The following is a 24,609-nucleotide window of genomic DNA, read 5'->3' as shown; positions in this document are numbered from 1 at the left end:
CATAAAACCCACAGACATCAATGGAAAGGAAAATGCACACCAGAAAAGCCTACCTCCAACCACCTCCTCTGTTTCACCCCGTTTTTCACAACAGAGTAGACTATATTCCAAAGCAAATCACAACATAGAAACTCCACTATATAAGCCCTTGCCAGGGAGACCAGAACTCAAATAACAAAATACACAGCATAGGGCTTTACCTCTCTGGTCTCAAATTGGCACACAAATGGCAATGGGAACTGTAGAGAAAGTGCACTTTGCAGAGAAAGAGAGCACTTAGCATAGACTGTTTCCCTCACAGTATTTATGGCAAGATCTTTTGTTAACATGTTTCTTCTCAAAATTCTTATTGCATATACTCTGCCACAGGAGGACTCCACACACAAGTGGTACATTCACACCACCACAGGGAAACAAGGACAATGCAACCCACACAGGTAAGCAATGGAGAACGGAATCTCATGCTGCAACATATTTATGACACATACCCATTTTGCATCTCTACCCTTTTTCTTCAGTATTGCCAACACTCTGCACAATACATTGTTGCTGAATCATCCCTTTTTGTAACAGCTAACAGGAATGTCTGCTTTCTCTTAGCAAATGCTAAGCACTCTAGTCACTGCCCCTGCTGGCCAAACACTCATCTGGAGCCCTTTTATTTTTCAGGAGTGTCATGAATATGTACAATTTAGGCCTAAGTTAGCATGTGAAGCCTGAACCAAACTAAGTCAGTAAGGGAGAAGTGGCTAGCAGTTCCTAGCTGCAAGAACGTGAGTAAACAAACAAAAAGATTATTGTCTCTCCTTTGCTGGCCAGAAAGGACAGACAACAAGAATTACAACCCACTGGAATGTTAGCACCTCTGCAGACAGAAAGGTGCCTTATCAAGCTGATGAAGTACAGCTGTGGATCTCCAGTTGGGAGGGGTAAGAACTAAGGAGGGCTAACAACCAAGCGAACTTCAGGAAGGTTCTGTCCTCAAAAGTTTCTGATTGGACAGTCTAAATAAGTATGAAGTCACCTCAGTACTATTAGCCTGAGAAGTATAGTAATGAGTGCCCAAGGGGTGTGTCCGGGTCCTTCTTGGACAGAGGTTGTGGGTGCACATCCTGCATGCGGAGAGCCCCATTGTCCAACATGGGCATCTGGCCTCACAGGTAGCCTGGAGCTAAAAGATCTAGAAGAGAAGCTGACCCAGGTGAGAGTTAGGGATTAATAGAGATAGCCAGTTAGGTTTATTATGTTATTGCTAATATGTTTCCTAGATGTTTATGCCTCTAGCATTTGCTGCCTTATGTAATCTTATGTACTTAATAAACTAAAATCTCTTTTACCAAGTTGCTTCATTGTCTGTTAGGGACCAAGGTTCAGAATCCTGCCTAGCCGTTCAGCAAGCTACCAAGTGCACATTGAGGTCTAGTAACTTGAGGACTGAAGCTTTAATTGGAGAAAGAGCTCAGTGCCTGCAAGGGATAGAGTTAAGCCTAGAGAGTCACAGTGTCCCTGGACTGAGGCACTGGCACATACAGGGTGGTGGCAGTATTACTGGACAGGAGGATCTTGAGGGCTTTAGGGTTTGAGAACCCTGAGCACCCCAAACCCCCTTAAGTTTACGACAAAAAGGTACTGCCTCAGGCACTGTGCTCTCATCCCCAGCAAGGCACCACTGCACAGGCCCTTAGGTGGCACCACTCTCACAAATAATGTGTAAGCATTTGATCCAGGGATTGTGTATTGTTGATGCGGCTGCCTCTTTTTGCTCTTCACAGACAACTTTCCAAATGGCAAAAAAACTCACAGGATTCTTAAAATGGCCAGTCATGCGGACCACTAGAAAAATTCACAGCATGCCTTGCAGCACTGACCAGTATGATTGCAGCTGCTCACTGTGGGGTTGCTAACCTATTCATTTCAATCGGGCCCTTATAGCTTTGCAAACTCCATGGCAGACAGTCATATAACTGGCATAGCTAGACCTCACTGGCACCTGTTACTTTGCTGCTGACCATACAATTTGCAAAGGTACAAGAGCCTGCTGGGATGAGAGGGCTGGCAACCCTACTTGTGTACAGTATTTCTTTTTCAGATATCAGTCTGTCACTGATACTGTTCAATGAACATTTTGACTTGATCTCAACTTGTCACTTTGTTAGGAGATAGGGAATAGTGCATATTTGCATGAATGGCATAAGGCAGCAGTTCCCAAACTTACTGTGGTCACAGCTTCCTTTTATGGTGGCCTCTTCTTCCTGGCTCTCCTTGACACTGCCACCTTGGATCACACAAGATTCAAGATGGCAGCGGCCAGGAAAGCCTCAAAGAAGAGGCTGCTGGGGACATCCCACAGTGCCCTGGTGAGTTCAGCATAGCGCCCTCAGACACAGTGGTGCACAGTTTTGGAACCACTGGCATAAGGGGTTCAAACCTTCAGGCTGAGATTCTTAGAGATTCTCTGCTTTTGTCCCCCTGCTGCCTGTGCCAGAGTACCTACTGAAATGGAAGGCACTAGACATCTGTGTATCAGACAGGTTGTGTGTTGTACTGTCATGGAGGTGGCTCTCTAAGATTGATGGGACTTAGAGAACCACCCCCATTGTGGTTCCCAGGTCCTCATTCTTGAAACACCAAAGACCCCCAAAAAGCCACTGCTGAGAGTCAGGGGATCTAACCTGGCAACGCAGAATGCACACCAGGGAGTTGCAGGTGGGGAAGGGAGAATACCTGGAAGTCACAAGGGAAACAACTAGAGGAGCATGCCTAGTGTGCTACCCATAGGCAGGCAGTTGCACAAACGTCATTTAAGGATACTACCCACAAAAAATCAGCCAAAAAAATATTTTGACAAGTGAACACACAGATGAACATGGATGAAGTTCAGCAATTTATGCTAACTGGTATCATCAGAAAAAGCTACCACAAGAAGAGCTAAAATAACTAACATAATGAGACTTCAAAAGAAGTGCATTTTTAACTAAAGAACAAATTCCATGACAGTTCTATCTCCAGTTGTATCAGCCAACTAGTGATTAGAACATCTCTTTACAGCCCAAATGTAGGCATGCTTACTTAGAAGAAAGCCTCCCCAAGCTGTATGGAACTTACTCCCAAGAAAGTGCGCGGCCCTGGTTTATTAACTTGAGGAATATTAGTATCTCAGTTTTTATCTGCAAGATATTAGATTGGTCCATTTTTCCTAGCAAAACAAAAAAGAAGAGAATTGTTAAGGGGATCAAAGACTCCCTAACAGATTAGAGTAGAACCTTATAAGAAGTGTCAAAGATAAGGTTTCATACCTCTCCAGCCAAACCATCTTATCTAGCATATTGATTAGACCCAAGCCAAGATTGCTTAACCTGCTCTTCAGTGCCCTGTGTTACCAACAGTGTAAGAAGAAATATCTATTCACCACTTTTTCGCTCTCCTCTTTGGCTTGTTGCTTCAGCTCATGCACCTGCTGCTTAAGCTTCTCAATCTATACTTGGGGGGGAAAAAACAGAACATTCAGAATTAACCCTGGAAGTAAGGGAAATGTTTCTCTTGTCATTGCCATCTGTCAGAAGTTGCAAAAATCCAATTCTTGCATCTCAGGCTATGTGCAAGCCAGTCTGCTAAGTGCTAAGAAAAAGCATTCTGCATATGCTTTGTTATTTAAAAACTCCAACTTGAGTGTTCTTATGAGTGAAGTACTTGCCTTCTGACTTGAAACCACTTTCTTCTAATTCTAGATTGGGGGGGGGAGGGTAGAGAGAAAGCTGTCTTGGTGTTGAAACAGATGAACTTTTACATACATTCACATGATTCAAGCTTGCAGATTTTTGGAAGAACTTTGCTCCTGCAATCTTTGTCTCTGCAAATGCTACCACAGTGTTGATCTGATAACCCTACACAGTAATTGGTTTATGGCAGTGTTCTTCAACCTTGGGGTCATGATCCCAATTGGGTCACAAAGCCTCACTTATGGGGTTGCAGCAACTTATGGGAATGAAATAGATTGAAGACCACAGGACTAGAGCACTACCACGTAAAGGGCTAGGTATCTGGTGTACCCCTTCAGGTACCAGGAGATTGTGTCCCAGTCCTGCTCAGGTTCTTAGCAACTACACTAAAATAATTTTGACTAGTGCCAATCTTCATGCCTTTTCTGCTCTCTCTATTAAGAATATTTGGTTGCACTAAACAGTGCTGAGAGGACGTAACACAGGTGGAAAGTGGACAGAGATGGGGGCAAGGAGTTTGGGGGGGTCCCCAGTCTCATTATTTATTGGGGTCATGGCATGAAAAAGATTGACGACCACCGGTATATGGCATGCTTAAAGACATTAGTCTTGCATGCATTAGGGTTCCCAGTCTTACCTGGAGAGTGATGCCCTTCCTCCCGCTGGCATTAGCCCCGAACCCAGTAGTAAGTGCCAATGACGCATAATGTGGTGCATTATGTGCTGCATTATTATAACGCATCGGCACTTACTTCTGGATTCTGCAACCAGAAAGTGACCCTAAAATGAAAGGTAACAGGGATACGGAGGGCAGGAGGGCCCAAAAAAACCCTTAAGATGTCACACACATGGCACAGAGCTTCACTTTGACTAAGAAATTATCCCATTGAGTCTAGAGAAGGCTTTTTTAGGAGAGGGTAAATTACCATGAAAGATACTATTCTCGGGTCTCATCAGGGCAGATCCAGTGTATGAGACAGGGGGTGGGTGGGCGGGCATCACAAGAACGACCTTAATTCCAGAGCCCAGATCAACCATGTGGGTAGACCTGGGCTCCCGGTTGAACGTTGGCCTCCATGACCAAGGTTTGTTGGGCAGATAGACCTGAGTTCCCACCTGGAATTGGAGCCCAAATACCCATCTACCTACTGGGCTGACCGAGGCTCCAATTCCGACTGCCTTCTGGAGCTGCTTCTTCCAGATGGGTAGACCTGGGCTCCTGGTTGAACTGGTCTCCATGGCCAAGGCTTGTTGGGTGGGTAGACCTCTGCTCCCAGCTGAGCTCCTAGCCACTGTGCCCATTTTCTGGATGGGTAGACCTGGGCTCCCACCTTGACCTGGAGCCCACATCAACCTGCTGGGAAGACCAGGACTCCTGGCTGAGCTCTTCGCCGCTGTGCCCATTTTCTGGCTCCCGCTCCACCTCTTCCAAGCAGGTAGTCCGGAGCCCCCTGCCGTGCCTGGGCTGCTCCCAGGGGGCGCCCTGCCCGCTGGCACCCACGGCCCCTTGACCTCCAGCTCCCTTCGCTGCCTACTCGCGAGCAAGCCCCCCCGCTTCCCAGGCCCGCGGGCTCCTCCGACCCACCAGCTCCTCCTTCTCCAGGTCCTGCTTCTTCAGGGAGCTGAGCACGTCCACCGCGTCCCTCTCCAGCCGCCGCTGCTGCCGCTCCAGCTCCTCGTTGTTGCGGGCGAGGCGGCGGGCGGCCTCGCGGTACTCCCTGCGGGAGATCTCGGTCACCTCCAGCCGGGCCTCCCATAGCGCCGCCGCCGCCCGGGCCCGCTCGGCCTCGGTCTCCTCCTTCACCGCCTTCGAGTCCGCCTTGCTGCCTCGGCCGCCGCCCTTCGCCTTGCTGCGGGAAGGAGACAGCGCCGGTGAGGAGCCACGCTCGGAGCCCCTCCCACGGCCCCCCGCGCTTGGCCGGCCCCCGGCCCCGCTTTACCTCCCCCCCTTCGGGCTCTTGCTCTTGCTCTTGCTCTTGCCCTTCCCCCCCTTCATCTCCCCTCAGGCCTCTCTCCGTTCGGGTGTTTGGTTTCCCGGGAGACCCATCGCCATGGCGACCGAGCGGCGCGGCGTAGTGACGTCGAACGCGCGCGCCGTGACTCATCGCGCGGTGTGTTGACGTGACACGCGGTACCGGCGAGATGTGGCAGGGGGAAACCTCTGGCGGAGCGGTGAGTGGAGAACCCGCCTGGTGCCTTCCCCTGCTCAAGGCTGCAGAGGGCAGGGCTCCCGGCAGCCAGAGCCCCACCTGTGCATGTCTACTCAGAAGTAAGTCCCATTGTAGTCAGGGGGCTTACTCCCAGGAAAGTGTAGTTAGGACTGTAGCCCCGGTTCTTCCTTCTCCTCCTTCCAAGCCTCATCTCCTGACTCTGAGAGCCCCATCCTTTGCATGTCTACTCAGAAGTAAGTCCCATTGTAGTCAGGGGGCTTACTCCCAGGAAAGCGTGGTTAGGACTGTAGCCCCAGTTCTTCCTTCTTCTCCTTCCAAGCCTCATCTCCTGACTCTGAGAGCCCCATCCTTTGCATGTCTACTCAGAAGTAAGTCCCATTGTAGTCAGGGGGCTTACTCCCAGGAAAGCGTGTTTAGGTTTGTAATCCCCGTTCTTCCTTCTCCCCCCAAGCCTCCTGACTCTGAGAGCCCCATCCTATGCATGTCTACTCAGAAGTAAGTCCCATTGTAGTCAGTGGGGCTTACTCCCAGGAAAGTGTGGATAGGACTGCAGCCTGAGAGTCTAATCCTATGCAAGTCTACTCAGAAGTAAGTCCTGTTGTCATCAATGGGAATTACTTCCAGGAAGAGTGTGCCTAAGGCTGCAATCCTATGCTACCTTCCTGGGAGTAAGCCCCTTTGAATACAATAGGACTTACTTCTAAATTCACATGCATAGGATTGTGCTCTCAGTCTGTTGCATGAGAAGGATGAAGACAGACTTCAGTCGCTTTGTCATTTTGTTGGGGGGAAAAGGTATATTTTTTTGCATATAGGCAGTTGTGTCGGCATCAAGTAAAAGGCACTGCATACAAACTGATGGGGTCAATATATCTGCTACTCTTCAAAACATGTAACTCTTTCTCAAGAGTTGACTATGTTAATGCATTTAGGAATTGTGGCACAGTTTTTTAGGGATGCTTTTGTACTGTCTTTTTCAAGTACTGTAGGTATGCCTTGTATTTCTTTGAAAAGGTCAACAGGCATGTGGATGCGGGAGAACCCGTGGACATTATATATCTGGACTTTCAGAAGGCGTTTGACACGGTCCCTCACCAAAGGCTACTGAAAAAACTCCACAGTCAGGGAATTAGAGGACAGGTCCTCTCGTGGATTGAGAACTGGTTGGAGGCCAGGAAGCAGAGAGTGGGTGTCAATGGGCAATTTTCACAATGGAGAGAGGTGAAAAGCGGTGTGCCCCAAGGATCTGTCCTGGGACCGGTGCTTTTCAACCTCTTCATAAATGACCTGGAGACAGGGTTGAGCAGTGAAGTGGCTAAGTTTGCAGACGACACCAAACTTTTCCGAGTGGTAAAGACCAGAAGTGATTGTGAGGAGCTCCAGAAGGATCTCTCCAGACTGGCAGAATGGGCAGCAAAATGGCAGATGCGCTTCAATGTCAGTAAGTGTAAAGTCATGCACATTGGGGCAAAAAATCAAAACTTTAGATATAGGCTGATGGGTTCTGAGCTGTCTGTGACAGATCAGGAGAGAGATCTTGGGGTGGTGGTGGACAGGTCGATGAAAGTGTCGACCCAATGTGCGGCGGCAGTGAAGAAGGCCAATTCTATGCTTGGGATCATTAGGAAAGTTATTGAGAACAAAATGGCTAGTATTATAATGCCGTTGTACAAATCTATGGTAAAGCCACACCTGGAGTATTGTGTCCAGTTCTGGTCGCCGCATCTCAAAAAAGACATAGTGGAAATGGAAAAGGTGCAAAAGAGAGCAACTAAGATGATTACGGGGCTGGGGCACCTTCCTTATGAGGAAAGGCTACGGCGTTTGGGCCTCTTTAGCCTAGAAAAGAGATGCTTGAGGGGGGACATGATTGAGACATACAAAATTATGCAGGGAATGGACAGAGTGGATAGGGAGATGCTCTTTACACTCTCACATAATAACAGAACCAGGGGACATCCACTAAAATTGAGTGTTGGGCGGGTTAGGACAGACAAAAGAAAATATTTCTTTACTCAGCGTGTGGTCGGTCTGTGGAACTCCTTGCCACAGGATGTGGTGCTGGCGTCTAGCCTAGACGCCTTTAAAAGGGGATTGGATGAGTTTCTGGAGGAAAAATCCATTATGGGGTACAAGCCATTATGTGTATGCGCAACCTCCTGATTTTAGAAATGGGTTAAGTCAGAATGCCAGATGTAGGGGAGGGCACCAGAATGAGGTCTCTTGTTATCTGGTGTGCTCCCTGGGGCGTTTGGTGGGCCGCTGTGAGATACAGGAAGCTGGACTAGATGGGCCTATGGCCTGATCCAGTGGGGCTGTTCTTATGTTCTCATTGCTGAATTCTGCTGTACAATTAAGTCCTATCCACTCTTACCTGGTAGTAGGCCCTATTGAGTATAATGGGGCTTACTTCTGAGAAGACATGCATAGGATTGGGCTGTTGTGCACTATCAGCCATGTCATCATAAGAAAGTGAATCAAACATGCAAAGCCTTTTTCCCCTAGTCATGTTGACTTCTTGTGATTTTGTTTAATAATAATAAGAACATAAGAAAAGCCCTGCTGGATCAGCCCAAGGCCCCATCTAGTCCAGCTTCCTGTATCTCATAGTTCCTTCAGGGAATCTGGTGCCCCCCAGATGCCTCAGGGCACAAGACAACAATATACCTGTATCCTGTTGTAACTCCCTTGAATCTGGCATTCAGAGACAGCCTATTTCTAAAACTAGGAGCTTGCACATACCCATCATGTATGACCCATCTAGTTCCATCATGGCTTGTAACCTGTGATGGATTTTCCTCCATAAATCTGTCCAATCCCCTTTTAAAGGCATCTAGGCTAGGTTCTATCCTGTGTCAAGGAGTTCCACAGATTAATTACACACTGGGTAAAGAAGTATTTTCTTTTATCTGTTCTAACTCTCCTGACACTTGCATTCAGTGGATGTTCCCTGGTTCCCTGGTTCTGGTTCTGGTGTTATGCGAGAGGGAAAAGAACAAATAATTTTGTACGTCTTAATCATGTCTCCCCATGCATCTTTTTTCTAAAGAGCCCCAAATACTGTAGCCTTTCCTCATAAGGGAGGTGTGCCAGCCCACTAATTGCTTTGGTCACTCACTCCTGCCCTTTTTCTAGTTCCACTATGTCCTTTTTGAGATATGGCTTCCAGGACCCAGCATTCCAGATGTGGCCTTACACATCCAGATGTGGCCTTCATACAATGGCTTTATAATATTGGCCATTTTATTCTCAATCCCTTTTTTCATAATCCTGAGCATGAAAATGTCCTTCTTCGCTGACCCCAAGATCTTTCTCCTGATCCATCATAGACAGCTCAGAAACCATTAGTGTATATGTGAAGTTTTGATTTTTTTTGGTCCATGTGCATTTCTTTACACTTAGTTACTTTGAAGGGCGTCTGCCTTTTTGCTTTGCATTCCCCAGTTTGGAGAAATCCTTTTGGAGCTCTTCTGGTCTTCATCACTTGGAAAAGTTTGGTGTCCTCTGCAAACTTGGCAACTTTGCAGCTTATCCTTGACTCCAGGTCATTTATGAGCAAGTTGAAAAGCATTGGTGCCAAGACCAATCCTTGGGCACTCCACTTTAACATTCATCTTGGTAAATGATTTTCTGATCCAGGAATCATTTTCAGTGCAGCTTTTACCTGCCTGAAGTATGCCCCTTGTACTTTCCTGGCACGGATAAAATCCAGAACTGAACGTAGTTTCTTGTTTGCATTAGATAACTTATAAACCCAGGTTCACAGAGAGTGATTGGCTTGAAATTTAACAAGCAGCTTTCTTGCTTGCTTGATTAATAGCTGGATCTTTTAGCAGCAGCTGAAACTGAAAAGAGGTAAGTGTAGATGTAGTGGTTTCTGACGCAGCTGCCTGACTAGTTAAATAGATTTTGGGAGAACTTTGGGGTAGAGAAAAAATTGCCTAAATTACAAATCTTTCATTGACTATATGATGATCATGACTGCTATCAGATTATAACAGAGAAGGTCATGGTGGCAAGATTTAATATGTATGTCTGTTTCTAGTGCCATTGATGTACAGAACACATGGGGCTGCAATCTAAAATTTGATGAAGGAAAAATAAAGGCAGGGAAGACTATGCACTTATTTCCATTACTCATACTTAAGGTTGGTTATAGTAATGTGGAGTTAGTGAAATGGAGTTAGGCCTCATGGAAAATGTGAAATTTGAAGGAAGTAAGGGAGGTAAGGAGTACAGTAAGGTGTACATGTAGTACCCAGGAAGACAGTTGCAGGCATGGGGAGGGGGGAGAGACACAAAGAGAGAGGAGTCCCTTGAAGTAGCCTGAAATCTTTGGAAGGCTGAGGCCACAGTTCTATCCAACTTTCTAGTACTGGTGGAACCCCGAGGTCAGGGAACAAATGTCCCCTTACCTTGAGGAGGCCCATGTGACTGCTTCCCCCCAGATGCTATGCATACCCAATTGGCATGGCTGAATTATTGCTGGAAAGTTGAATAGGATTGGACCCTGAGAGTAGAAGTAGTGAAAGACACAGACAGGGATGTATCAGAGAGTTAAATTATATGCCTAGAAATATCATCATATCCTTTCAGCCTAATCCTAGATTTTCCAAGCTAGATTTTATCTTTATAACCTTTGCTAGCTCACCTTCAACCATTTCTACGGTTTATGCTAAGCTTTCAGTATTCAATGTTTTGCGTGTTATGAAATCCCAGTACACTCTCTGGTACTTTTCTGAGTGAACAAGTGGGGCAGCGAATGGGGGCAGGAAGGAGGAAGGATAAGACCTAGTGGAGGGCAGGATTGGCGACGGTGGTGGCACAACCCAAATCCTCACCCCCTGCCTGATTCACTTTCCTGGGTCAATGTGGACTTGCGCCAGAGATAGAGAGGCTGCTGGGGCTTTCTTTAGGGCTTACCATAGCAGCTGCTTGGACTTACCCCAGGGCAAGAGGACAAATGTCCTCTTAACACCCAGAAGACCTCAGGCAGCCAAAAATTCCCCACAGGATACAGCAGGAGCCATGCTGGCGCCTCTGCATCACTGCATGGGGATTTAGGTAAGATTGGGCTGTTAGGTGCTGTGTGTCACCCAGCACAGTTGTAAATGGGTGGGAAGAGTCCTAAGACTTATGGATTCTTCATTACATCAACAGCATGATGTTCTTAATCTTCGGAAACAGGTTCTGCTGCTCTTGAGTCACCACTTACTGATTTGAATCTAAGTAAGGAAGGGGCATTGCTACTATGGGAGATCTAAAATTTGTTTCAACATGTTGTAAATAGACATAAAGTTGACCCATCAGGATCAGAAACTGAAATAGAGAACAAAAGGCAGAGGGCAGATGAGGTTTCTGAAAGGGAGGGAAGGGGTAGCAAATTGACACAGAAGTAGGAGGATGGTTGCAGGAGCAGGTGAACCATTCACAGATATTGAATTCAGATGCCAAATACAGGTACTGATTACACATAGGTGGAGAGATAGAATCCGTAAGCTGGTTGTACTTGCCCTTAGATCATTTCATGCTGAAAGGCTAATGCATAAGGTAAGCTTTGAAGCTTCTTAGCAATTAGTTGAATCATACCAGAACTAGGAATAGACAAGGGTCTGCTGAGCAGTTAAATCAAGTGTCTGTGAATATGGGGAAAAGTAGGCTATTTCATGGGATAAAACAAATTGGTGCAACAGACTAGGGATGTTAAGCGGAGGAAGAAATGAATTTGATCACCAAATTTGTTTGGTTTGTGTTCATGAAGATAAACCAGCATGTGATCTAAGGCCCTGACTCAGCACTACCTAGGTACTTTCAAAATAAACAGCAGCAACTTTTGCCTGCTGCGATGGTAATGCACATTGCCAGGGAATGATCATCTCTTTTAAATGCTCCTTCTTGACTTTTTTGTTCCAGCATAATTTTTATTAATTCACTGCTCTGTGCAGAATAAGATCTAGACTTTTCCCTGAGGCGGGTAGCTGGAATTGAGTATGAATTATGTGTTTGTGTGTATGTATCTATTTTCCTGTTACTTTCTTGTGGTACTCTTGGAAAAAGCACCAGTCTAATGGGGAAGTTCAAATGAAACATTATTTGCATTTGATTTGGAAGTGAAAATTAATGAACAAAATAACAATGGTTCTAAAAAGTAAACTGGGTACAAAGCTTGAAAATGGCAGCTAAGATTGCAATCCTGTGCACAGTTACCTGGAAGTGAGTTCTATAGAGCTCAGTGGGACTTGTTCTGAGTAGACATGCATAGGATTGTGTTATAAATATGCCTTTCTGTTCAGCTGTTCTAACAACAATATGTAATTCTGTTGGTAGCTGTGGTACCACTTGGAGTGGCATGTCTCTTATCCTTCCTGTATACTGAGCTTTCTTAGCAGCTGCCATCAATTGGTGATGAAATTCTCATTGTCTGTTGTTGTGAACGACATCTGTGTTCTGCGCCTGGCAGACCCTTCCTAGTATGACAGTTGGGCACAGAAGTATTGACCTGATCACAGTTTAGCAGAAGTAATATATTCATGTTCATGCATTCATTCAGAGTTTGATGTTTTTAGGAAATTATCTTGAAGCTGTACATCCCTGACTTGGTAGGGAGGGAAAGTTTGCATGTTTATAGAAAGAAATGGTACAGAATCTTAGGGCCAAACTAGAATCATATTCTGTCATGTTATTGGCCCTGATGTGCTTTTTTTCCCCTGTAAACAGCATGCATGTGGTCTTCAACCTTACCCCCATACACCTGATCCAGATCAGGTCCCTGCTCATTCCTTTTGGGGGGGGGGGGAGTTTCCAATGAGCCTGTTTTTCCAGGGCAAATAGTACATATGTGAAGCCCAAATCCAGTTCAGGTCTATGGCAGAATAGAAGGGGTTAAAGTCCCCCACCTTTGCTGCAACTCACTCACTCACTCACATGTGTTTGGCCTTCAGAATGCAACTGTGCTTCATGGGTTTAAAAGGGCTAACCTTTAACAGTGAGAATTAGCAAAGTCCGTTTGTAGCGTGAAATGTGGTGGGTTGTGTCTATCTCAGTGGGAGGGCCAGCTTTTCATACTGTGGGAGGGTTCTGTGTTGGAAAGCTTCTGGTTTAACAAATGAGGCTGTTGGTTCATATCTTTGTCTCCAGGAGCTTCTGCAGCTCTGTGAGTCCTGATTTCTACAGCTGCTACCTGAGGCTGTCAAGCACAATGGCACTTTGCTGGGTCACAGCCATTGCTGTATTTGCACTTTCCTCCATTTACTGCATTGTTTCCCATCCAAACATGGAGATGTGGTTTCACGACCTCTTCCCACCTAAAGTGTGTCCAGCTAACTCCAGTATGGAAACTTTTTATGGCATTATGTTTGATGCAGGAAGCACAGGAACCCGCATTCATATCTACACATTTGTACAGAGAAGCCCAGGTAAGATCATGTGATAAGATTCTCATCAGCACATGTATTTGTTAAGAAATAGTTACAAGTATGTTGCAAACAATCTTGATTAATCCTAATAATAATCACCCTGTATGTCTTCCAAAGATTGATGAAGTTGTTTGAGCAACTGGCCTGTAAACTTTAGTTCTGAGAATTTGATTTTCTTAGGCTGCAATCTTATGCACACCACTGGGAGTAGGTCCCATTGAGAATGCATAGGATTGGGCTGTTTGTGTTGGGAATTCATAAGCCCCTATCTTCGTAGCTTTTGTCTTTTTTGAGTTCTGTTTTCATTCATTTTTTACCATTTTGTACAAGTATCCTTCTCTTCTTAGATAAATTTGTTGTCATTCAGTTGCACTGTTTAAAAAGTCAAATGAGACATTTCTTAAAGAACAAGATTCAGGCTAGTGTGTTTGTTTTCTACTGAGTGAGTAATACAGGTCCTGCCTCATTAGCCACTGATTTAGCATCTACTGATATGACTCACCACTGATATTGGGGTCCACCTTTAAATGCCTTGTAACAAGGGAAAAGAGCACCAAAATCCAATTTCCTACTTTCGTGCTGTTAAACTGCACTGGTTGCAAGCTTCTCAGCTTCTAAAGATAGCTTTAAAGACCCATTGCTGGGTTTCTTGCTCCTCTATTGTCGCCCCAGAATGCATGGGTATAGTGCAGGGATGTCCAAACTTTTGGGCAGGAGGGCGCCACATCATCTTTCTGACACTGTGTCGGGGGGAGGGTGCAGGAAAAAAAATTAATTTACATTTCAAATTTGAATAAATTTACATAAATGAATATATTAAAGATGGAATGTGAATAAATGAAGGTCTTGCAATAGCTCAAGGCCTATAAAAGCCTTTGCACAAAGCAAGGCCAGCCTTTCCTTTGCTGCCGATGCTGCATCACAGATGTGAAACAGCAAGCAGTGGAGGGAGCCCTCGTCCCACAGCTCACACAAGAGGTCGAACAGTTGGCTGTCACGCTGAGAGCAGTTGCATCAGGCCAGCACAGGCTTCAGCAAGTCTCCAGAGGGACAGAGGCTCATTGGAGACTAGGGGCTCCCTGAGGGCTGGATTGGGAGTCCTCAAGGGCTGCAAGTGGCCCCAGGGCTGGAGTTTGGGCACCCCTGGTATAGAGTAAGAAACAGGTAAATAGGTTTTTCCACTGATTTGGTATCCACTGATTTTTTTTTTTAATCCACTGAGGGTTCAAGAACAGAACCCCAGTGAATAATGAGGTATGACCTGTAACTGAATTCAGGATCCCTATGGACCAGCACCACAATGGAGTGGAGGGAGGTGCTTTCCACATAGTCACAGTCCTAATCTAGATCAGAGGGTATTGCTGCAGTTATTTGCCTTGGAAAAAGCTCTTATGGCAAATGGCAGCTGGGAGAAGATCTGGAGTGAGACCATGGCAGAGACAGAGAACTAAACTCTCACCTCCCCTACAATTCCAATCTATGGGGTCCTCAATCTGGCTGCTCTTGGGTAAAAAGAATGTCTCGTTTAATCTTAATTGGAATGTCTTACAGGAATGTCTCGTTTGATCCTAATTATCTTGCCAATTTAACACGATTACCAGTTGGGCAGAGCAATCCAACCAACCCACCCCCAAGCTGGTACAAGTTACTTGCACAGGGTCCTGAGTGTCACGAGTGTGCTGTAAAGCACCTTCGCGGCTACTCAGGAGTAGGCTAGGCCAGCACAAGGATGTGCAATGGCCTAGCAGTGCCAGACCAGTGCCCAGAGAAGGTATGTTTGTGCCAGCGTGGGCAGGCTGGCACAGTGGGCTGGAAAAGGTGGCTGGAGGGCAGAATGGAGGTGGGGAGGGGCTTTTGGGGCAGGGAAAGATGGGAGATGGGTCAGGCCTGGGATGTGGGTGGGACGGCCATAGCAGTGCAGGCCAGATCCTAATCCCCAATAGCTACTTGGCTGCAGGTTGCTGCTCACAAAGTCACAGGCGCAGTTCCGAGTAGCCCCATAGGGCTGGCTTGCATGCAACATGGAGTAAGGGGAATAAAATCCTCTTATTCTGAGTTGCACCCCAGTCAGGCAGTCGGCCTGCCTGTTCCGGCACAAGTTAGGATGATAATAATAACTCGGTATTTTTATACCGCCTTTTTGGTCATCGGATTACTCCACTGACTTTATTCAAGGTGGTTTACATAGGCAGACAGGCATTTCTAAATCCCTCAAGAGGATTTTTACAATCATAAGGGTTCTCTCTTTCAAGAAACCAACAACATTTCAGAATGGATCTTCCTGGTTTGGTCTCACTTCTGGCCTCCAGTTCTCCCATGCAGGCTGACAAGCAGCTCCATCTCTCACAGGGAGGGCAGCCAAGACACTTCTTGCTCACACCAAGAGCAGGTGGAATCACTCAGCTCGGCTTGTCAGCTGCTTCAAGGTCTCACCATTCTCAGCTGTTCAGGGAGCTGCCAGTGTCCGCGAACTGGCAACCTTCTGATGTTATCTTCAGGCTAACGGAGGCTCTACCCTCTAGAGCAAACCTCCTGCCTCTTGCCAAACCTCCTTAGGATTGTGTCCTAAGACTTAAATCCTATTCACACTGACATTGAATTTAGTGGGGTTTACTTCTGAGCAAATATGCATAGGCTTGCACTATAAGGGGCAAGACTGATTAGTGTTCTTGCAGAATATCAAAGCCTTTTTCGCTGAGCTTTTCAAAGTCAGAAAGTAGTGTGAGGCTTAGCTCTGTGCCACCTGTTAGATGAACTTGTAAAATAAATTGATCCTGAAGTCATAAGAACATAAGAACAGCCCCACTGGATCAGGCCATAGGCCCATCTAGTCCAGCTTCCTGTATCTCACAGCGGCCCACCAAATGCCCCAGGGAGCACACCAGATAACAAGAGACCTCATCCTGGTGCCCTCCCTTGCATCTGGCATTCTGACATAACCCATTTCTAAAATCAGGAGGTTGCACATACACATCATGGCTTGTACCCCATAATGGATTTTTCCTCCAGAAACTTGTCCAATCCCCTTTTAAAGGCGTCTAGGCTAGACACCATCACCACATCCTGTGGCAAGGAGCTCCACAGACCGACCACACGCTGAGTAAAGAAATATTTTCTTTTGTCTGTCCTAACCCGCCCAACACTCAATTTTAGTGGATGTCCCCTGGTTCTGGTATTATGTGAGAGTGTAAAGAGCATCTCCCTATCCACTCTGTCCATCCCCTGCATAATTTTGTATGTCTCAATCATGTCCCCCCTCAGGCGTCTCTTTTCTAGGCTGAAGAGGCCCAAACACCGCAGCCTTTCCTCATAAGGAAGGTGCCCCAGCCCCGTAATCATCTTAGTCGCTCTCTTTTGCACCTTTTCCATTTCCACTATGTCTTTTTTGAGATGCTGTGACCAGAACTGGACACAATACTCCAGGTGTGGCCTTACCATTGATTTGTACAACAGCATTATAATACTAGCCATTTTGTTCTCAATACCCTTCCTAATGATCCCAAGCATAGAATTGGCCTTCTTCACTGCCACCGCACATTGGGCCGACACTTTCATCGACCTGTCCACCACCACCCCAAGATCTCTCTCCTGATCTGTCACAGACAGCTCAGAACCCATCAACCTATATCTAAAGTTTTGATTTTTTGCCCCAATGTGCATGACTTTACACTTACTGACATTGAAGCGCATCTGCCATTTTGCTGCCCATTCTGCCAGTCTGGAGAGATCCTTCTGGAGCTCCTCACAATCACTTCTGGTCTTCACCACTCGGAAAAGTTTGGTGTCGTCTGCAAACTTAGCCACTTCACTGCTCAACCCTGTCTCCAGGTCATTTATGAAGAGGTTGAAAAGCACCGGTCCCAGGACAGATCCTTGGGGCACACCGCTTTTCACCTCTCTCCATTGTGAAAATTGCCCATTGACACCCACTCTCTGCTTCCTGGCCTCCAACCAGTTCTCAATCTACGAGAGGACCTGTCCTCTAATTCCCTGACTGTGGAGTTTTTTCAGTAGTCTTTGGTGAGGGACCGTGTCAAACGCCTTCTGAAAGTCCAGATATATGATGTCCACGTGTTCTCCCGCATCCACATGCCTGTTGACCTTTTCAAATAATTCTATAAGGTTCGTGAGGCAAGACTTACCCTTACAGAAGTCATGCTGACTCTCCCTCAGCAAGGCCTGTTCGTCTATGTGTTTTGAGATCCTATCTTTGATGAGGCATTCCACCATCTTACCCAGTATGGATGTTAGGCTGACCGGCCTATAGTTTCCCGGGTCCCCCCTCTTTCCCTTTTTAAAAATAGGCATGACATTTGCTATCCTCCAATCTTCTGGCACCATGGCCGTTTTGAGGGACAAGTTGCATACCTTAGTCAAGAGGTCTGCAACTTCATTCTTCAATTCCTTAATAACTCTTGGGTGGATGCCATCAGGGCCCGGTGACTTATTGATCTTTAATTTATCAATGAGGTCTGAAACATCTTCTCTTTTAACCTCTATCTGACTTAATTCCTCGGTCAGGAGGGGCCGTTCGGGCAGCGGTATCTGCCCGAGTTCTTCTGCCGTGAAGACAGATGCAAAGAACTCATTTAATTCTTCTTTTATCTCCCCTTTCCCTCCCTCACCATCCAGAGGGCCAACTGCTTCTCTGGCGGGTTTCCTGCTTCTAACATATTTGAAGACGCTTTTATTATTCCCCTTAATGTTGCTGGCCATGCGTTCCTCATAGTCTCGCTTGGCCTCCAGTATCACCTTCTTACATTTCTTTTGCCACAGTTTATGTTCCTTTTTATTCTCCTCATTAGGGCAAGACTTCCATTTACGGAAGGAAGCTTCCTTGCCCTTCACAGCCTCTCTAACTTGGCTTGTTAGCCATGCGGGCACCCTCCTGGATTTGGTGGAACCCTTCTTTCTTTGCGGTATACACCTCTGCTGGCCTCTATTACTGTTGTTTTAAGCAGCCTCCATGCACTCTGGAGAGATTGGACTCTTTTTACCCTCCCTTTCAACCTCCTTCTAACCAGCCTCCTCATTTGAGGGAAGGCCACCCGTCGGAAGTCAAGGGTTTTTGTTAGAGATTTGCCTGGTATTCTTCCCCCAACGTGCACGTCAAAACGGATCGCAGCATGATCACTGTTCCCCAATGGCTCAGTAACGTTTACATCTCTAACCAGGTCCTGCGTACCGCACAATATTAAATCCAGAGTCACCTGTCCTCTGGTGGGCTCCGTGACTAGCTGATCTAAGCCACAGTCATTTAGCACGTCAAGAAATCCGGTTTCCTTATCATGACCAGAACACAAATTGATCCAGTCAATATGAGGATAATTGAAGTCCCCCATGATTACAACCCTGTCCCTCCTTGTCACCTCCCTGATCTGTTTCCTCATTTCAAGGTCCCCATCCGATTTCTGGTCTGGAGGACGCTAGCACGCCCCCAGTATTACATCGCTGCACAGGCCTGGTAATTTAACCCACAGAGATTCTACGGTGGAGTCGGACCCACCTTCAATCTCTACTTTGCTGGATTCTATCCCTTCCTTAACATAAACGGCCACCCCACCTCCAACACGCCCCTGCCTGTCCCTCCTGTAGAGTTTATAGCCCGGGATTGCGGTATCCCACTGATTCTCCGCATTCCACCAGGTTTCCGTTATGCCCACTATGTCAATGTTTTCCCTTGTCACCAGACATTCCAGTTCTCCCACCTTTGCTCGTAGACTTCGGGCATTCGCATAAAAGCATTTGTACACGGAATGCCCCAGGATGGGCTGCTTATTTGCTCCTTTGTCCCCGCATCCTCTCATTATGCCAAACCGTCTATCACATCCCATCACGCTACCTTTCGCAATTTCTTCTCCTACTCTGCCTTTGTCTTGTTGTTCTCTAACAAAGAGAACAAAGTCATTATTGGAATGGTATCCGTTAACTATGGAAAACACGAATATGGTTTTTTTAAACTGCATTCGGTATACAGAGGAAGTGTTTTTTTTAAAATGTATTATGCCTCTATGTGTAAGATGCAGGATTAGAAAAGTAAAGAAGGTTCACATTACAGAAAAAGTTTGATAACACTTTCAGCTGTTTCACCTTTCCCAGATCAGCATGCTGTGTCCCATTTCATGTGTGTCCTTTATTGTTCCAGTAATTGTTTTCACATTTGGATTTGCAGGGTTTAGGGTTTCCTTTCATAAAATGGTGTTGAAATTTCATCTGTGCATCATCTCCACCCCCAAGAAATCAAATGCTGTGTTCTAAAAAGTGTACTCCAAAAGACAAGGGGAGAACTTCAATTGTGAAGTTTAATCCCTGAAAAAGACTCGGCTGAATCATCAAAGTCCTAAAGCTTGTTATGTCAAGACTTTTCAATTATACACCCTTGGTATTTAATATGGCAAAAAATATTAATCTTGATCCACATGCTATACATAGGTTACAAAAATGTTGGTTACATTTATAAGGGTTCTATATACAGTACTTCCTTTGTATTTTCAATAGTTTTAGCACTTCCTATCTGAAAATACAGATTGTCATAAAACCAGCTTTATTTAATTTTTGCAGAAAAGTCTCCTGAGTTAGAAGGGGAAATCTTTGAATCAGTCAAACCTGGTCTCTCAGCTTATGCTGATCAACCTGGGAAGGTAAGATATTCAGATGGATTTCACAGAATGTTAGAACTGGAGGCCTTTGGAGGTAATCTAGTTCAGCCCCTTGCTCAGTGCAGGGGCTACGTTTTCCATGACAGGTGGTCATCCAGCATCTTCTTGGAAACCTCCAAAGAGGGACTGTCTACAACTGCATGAGGTAGAATGTTCCAGTATCAGACAGCTCTTACAATCAAATTCTTCCTAATGTCTAGCCCAGTGGTTCCAAACTTTTTTAACGCTCAACACACTTTTTAAAACGGCCTAACACCTAGGGCCAAAAGTGATGTCATTAAGGAGGAAGTTACATTATTAAGCTGGTCATGGCCAGAAATAAGCACTTTATTCTCATTCAGGTATGCATACATTTTGCTACAAATAAAAAATTTAATCAGAATTGGGTCCGTTCAGTTCAATTTTTATTCATTTCTAAATGAAACTCTCTATGAGAGTCAAAGAAACTGAACATATGAATCATTCAGGTTGTTTATTAACCCTATTCATTTTTGTAATTGGTGTTGGCAGGGCTTACGTTCTGGAAAACTGGAAGTGATGTTCTAAGGTGGGGTGTCAAAACATTTTGACAGGAGGGCCACATCATCTCTCTGACACTGTGTCTGGGGCCAGGGGAAGAAAAGAATTAACATTTTAAATTTGAGTAAATTTACATAAATGAATATATTAGAGAAGGAACTTATATGAATGAATGAAGGTCTTGCAGTAGCTCAAGGCCTATAAAAGGCCTTGCACAAAGCAAGGCCAGCCTTTCCTTCACTGTCACTGTTTCATCAGACATGAAACAGTAAGGCGTGGAGGGAGACCTTGTCCCACAGCTCAGGTGAGAGGTCCAACAGTCATCCTCATACTGAGAGCAGTTGCATGGGGCCAGCATGGGCTCCCGCAAGTCTCTGGAGTGCCAGAGGCTCATTGGAGACTGGGGGCTTCCTGTGGGCCGAATTAGGAGCCTCCAAGGGCCACAAGTGGCCTCCGGGCCAGGGTTTGGGCACCCCTGTTCTAAGGTCTTCTGGAGAGCTCCGAACACCCTCTGGATAAGACTGGAGCATAGCTCCAGTCATATTTTGAGGGGTACAAGTAAGGGGGCAGCCCTGGAAGGCATACCCTAGGGTGGTATTCCTTTTAACTATGTAGCTGCTTCCATGCCCCCCCCCCCACAATACCTTGCATGTTTCATTGATCTCCAGGGCATGGGGGGGGAGGGGAGGAAGGATGGCAGATTCCAATTGGGGCCATCATGTTTTTGTGGAGGGCTATCATTTTCCCTCTCACAATGCAACTTAAAGCAACTTTTGGGGCATTGCTGGAAAAAAACAGTCCTGCCCACCAGGAGCTCTGATACCTCTCTGCTAATTTTGGCACAGGCAGCACAAGAAACTGAGCTATTTTTCCCCCTCTTGGAATGGGAAAAACAGCAAGTTGTGAAAAACCCACCACCCAAGCAGGGAAAAACCGAAGCTGTTTTTCACTGTTCTGAACCAGCACAGAAACTATTTTCCAGACAGGAAGAAAGGAAGGTGAAGCAGCCTATGGGAATTGAAGGCTTTGTGAGGAGTACAGTACAGTACTTCCACAGCAGCAGCCCTCACATGAGTTAAATCAGTCAACAACAGTCAACAAAACCTTTATTAGGCATAAACATTTAATGGATGAAGACTCTGTACAGAAACTGTAGAGAGAATAGAAACCTAAGCAGTACACAAATATATGTATATGTGCACACCTACGTGTACACACAGATGCAAACATACATTACATTTTACATACGCACATGAATTATTTAAAAGACAGAAAACAATCAGTTACTCTACGGATATTGCCAAGATGTAATCTACTCAGTGATTGCTTGGAACAGAAAGCTTGGCTTGATTCAGATTACTCAAATTTAGGAACTGTGTGACTGAGAGGATTGTATGCTCTACGTCACCTGCTAGAAGGAATTGAATTATAGTGTTCTCAGAATGCCCTGTTTTAGCATTGAGCAGGGGAGAGAGAAATTGCTGTCTTAGCGCTTGATATCTGGGACAGTGCAACATAATGTGTATGGATGATTCTACTTCGCCTAAATTGCAACTACATAAACTGTCTTCCCAGGAGGCGTCTCTGAATATGCCATGTAAGTCATTAGAGGGGGTCACATTACAACGTGCCAAGGTAAAGGCCCTTCTCTCCAGGGGGTGCATTAGGAGGGACAGATATTTTGGTTGTTGACCACTTGTAATTTTAAGTTGAAAGTTCAAAGGGGAACATTTTTTCCGGGCTGTGCCTAGAATTTCTTGCCTTTCTATATCATGTAGTCTGGTTTTCAAAAGCCTGGTGATAACCTCAGGAGAGGGGGCCCCTTGTAGATCGGCCTCAAGGCCCATCTATTGAGTTTTTTTAAAAAATAGTACTATGCAAGAAGTTAACGTTGAATCAGTCAACAGCCCCTTTGGCAGCAAATTGTGATCAGCCCTGAAAAAGACATTGGCCCAGTATTTTAAAAAAACTGGACCATGCATGTAACTCCAGTCTATGTTGACATGATTCCAGGCAGAGTGCTGCGTAGGGAACGCAATGCGGTAAGCCGAGAATTTTGTAAAGAAATTTAGATTGAACCCTTTCAATTGTGTTATTTAAGGCCGGCATCCATACTGGGATGCCATATAAAATTTGTGGTATGACTTTAGCATTGAAAGCTTGTAAAGCAGCTGGTACAAACTGGTTGCCCCAGGAGAAGAAAAAGCGAGTTATGGCTTGAACCACTGGTTTGGATGAATTAATTGCAATTGATCGATGAGAGGACCAGGAATGCTTGTAATGAAATCGAAGACCAAGTTACTGGAATTCCTTGACCTGCTGTATTAATTTTCCACTGAAAAACCAAGATTGTAGTTTCCATGAGTTCCCAAAAACCACAATTTTAGACTTTTCATAATTTAACTGCAAAGAGTTTGTTGTAAAATATTCAATGCAGGCTTTGACCAGTCTTCGTAAGCCTATTTTTGTACGTGAGATCAGAGCCATGTTGTCAGCATACAAAAGTAAAGGGATGTCCACCGATCCCAGTTTGGGGCAATGCGTGTCAAACTTGGTTAAGAAGGGGGCCAAATCATTGATGAAAAGGATGAACAAAATGGGTGCCAGCACACAACCCTGCTTGACCCCCTTGTTGATCGGGATTGGAGCTGAAAGGTCACCTTGTGGGGATAATTTCACTTGACAGGAAGTGTTTAGGTGGAGGACACGAATTAATTCTAATAATCTTTTGTCATGTCCTCTTCTCAAGTTTTTCCCAGAGTCTGTCCCTATCAATAGAGTCAAAGGCAGACTTTAAATCCAGGAATGTTACATAATGAGTTAAATAAAGGGCTTTGAAGGAAGCTTGCCAACTGGTACTTTGCTCTATGCTATTGAAATGTTGATGTCTTTGTTTATATTAATCTTTAGGGTGCTGAAACTGTCAGAGAATTGCTGGAGATGGCCAAAGAAGCTGTGCCGACCAGCCACTGGAATAGGACCCCAGTAGTACTGAAAGCCACAGCTGGTCTGCGGCTTCTAGCAGAACACAAAGCCCAAGCTCTGCTCTCAGAGGTACTGTTGGGTTGTGTAGAAGTTGGTATCCTTGTTCAAAAATGGGGACTTCCTTAATGGCCTTTTTGAGTGCCTGCCTCTGTGCTTTTTGCTGCCATGAAATAGGTATTTTAGAATTTTGAGGGCTATACCAGGCTACAGCTGCCATCAGTATAGTTGTGCCTTGACCCAGGTGGTATTATCAGTAATCCAGGAGTTGACTCTGTTTCACTTCTGGTATCTGGAGGTTGAGTTAAAAGTAGTTATCTTGTACCTTTCTTGCCTTAGGGCAATCCTAAGGCGCCCTTGGGCCAGCGCAAGTCCCTTTTGCTGCCCCAGGACAGTCGGCTGGGCTGGTGCAGGGACACACGCTGGCCTATAGAGACTGAGTTCGGCCTCCACGCTGACCTTGATCGGATGGCTTGGGTCTGGGGAGGGAGATGTTCCCCTGGGTGGGGGTAGAGCAGTCGTGAGGCAAGCGAGTGGAGAGCGGGAGGCGGGGCTCAGACCCGGCAGGCACACCGGATCCTAGTCCCCATAGTCCCCATTCCTGAGCGGCACAGAGCTCCTCAGACTTATGCCACCACTGGAGGAGACTCATTGGGGCTGCGGGGGCTTACCCGGGGGTAAGGGGAAGAGTTTTCCCTTACCTCTGGCTGAGCCACTTCCGGCCCCTATTTTGCTCTGGATACAGTGCAGGCCTCCTGGCCTGCCTGTTCCAGCACATGATAGGATTGTGCTGTTACTCTTCTACAAGGCAGTGGAAAGTAAGGCTGTGGCACCTGCACACCCCCTTCTTTGCATTACTCCAAGTTCTAGGACATTAAGTTGGTTTTTCTTTTCCGCAGGTCAGGATGGTCTTTGAGGAGTCACCCTTCCTAGTTCCTAATAATAGCGTTAGCATCATGGATGGATCTTATGAAGGTGGGTCCTGGGAGGGAGGAAAGTATAGGAAAAGTGGGGGGAAATAACTATGGAAGTCAAAGAAGATGTGCTCATTACATCAGCACATCATTACGTAGTTTAGCTGTGGACCAAAGGTAAAATATGGTGCTGTTTTGAAGGTGTTAAAAATGACCGTATCCTATGAGAT

At 45.8% G+C, this 24,609-nt stretch overlaps 2 protein-coding genes across 4 annotated transcripts in view; one reads left to right on the top strand and one right to left on the bottom strand.

The window, feature by feature from the left end:
- BBOF1 (basal body orientation factor 1) overlaps window positions 1-5,715 on the bottom strand; it is a 29,029-nt gene extending 23,314 nt beyond the window's left edge. The window contains exons 1-3 of the mRNA XM_066623957.1: window positions 5,660-5,715; window positions 5,305-5,569; window positions 3,410-3,475 (exon numbers count right to left, since the gene is read on the bottom strand). Of these exons, the coding sequence (XP_066480054.1) occupies window positions 3,410-3,475; window positions 5,305-5,569; window positions 5,660-5,715 (387 nt within the window). The remainder of the gene's footprint in view (window positions 1-3,409; window positions 3,476-5,304; window positions 5,570-5,659) is intronic.
- Window positions 5,716-5,802: 87 nt separating this feature from the next.
- Window positions 5,803-24,609, top strand: part of ENTPD5 (ectonucleoside triphosphate diphosphohydrolase 5 (inactive)) — a 36,665-nt gene continuing 17,858 nt past the window's right edge. For 2 of the 3 annotated variants that reach the window (XM_066612042.1, XM_066612041.1), the window contains exons 1-5: window positions 5,847-5,988; window positions 13,028-13,305; window positions 19,867-19,946; window positions 23,394-23,537; window positions 24,365-24,440. In XM_066612042.1, the coding sequence (XP_066468139.1) occupies window positions 5,975-5,988; window positions 13,028-13,305; window positions 19,867-19,946; window positions 23,394-23,537; window positions 24,365-24,440 (592 nt within the window). In that variant the 5' untranslated portion in view covers window positions 5,847-5,974. Of the gene's footprint in view, window positions 5,989-13,027; window positions 13,306-19,866; window positions 19,947-23,393; window positions 23,538-24,364; window positions 24,441-24,609 lie in introns of all 3 variants that reach the window. The other variant, XM_066612043.1, reaches the window with a different exon arrangement.

The sequence above is a fragment of the Tiliqua scincoides genome, chromosome 1, assembly GCF_035046505.1.
Source record: "Tiliqua scincoides isolate rTilSci1 chromosome 1, rTilSci1.hap2, whole genome shotgun sequence".
Lineage (NCBI taxonomy): Eukaryota > Metazoa > Chordata > Lepidosauria > Squamata > Scincidae > Tiliqua > Tiliqua scincoides.
The sequence above is the reverse complement of the archived record's forward strand: the minus strand, read 5'-3'. Positions and strand labels throughout refer to the sequence as shown.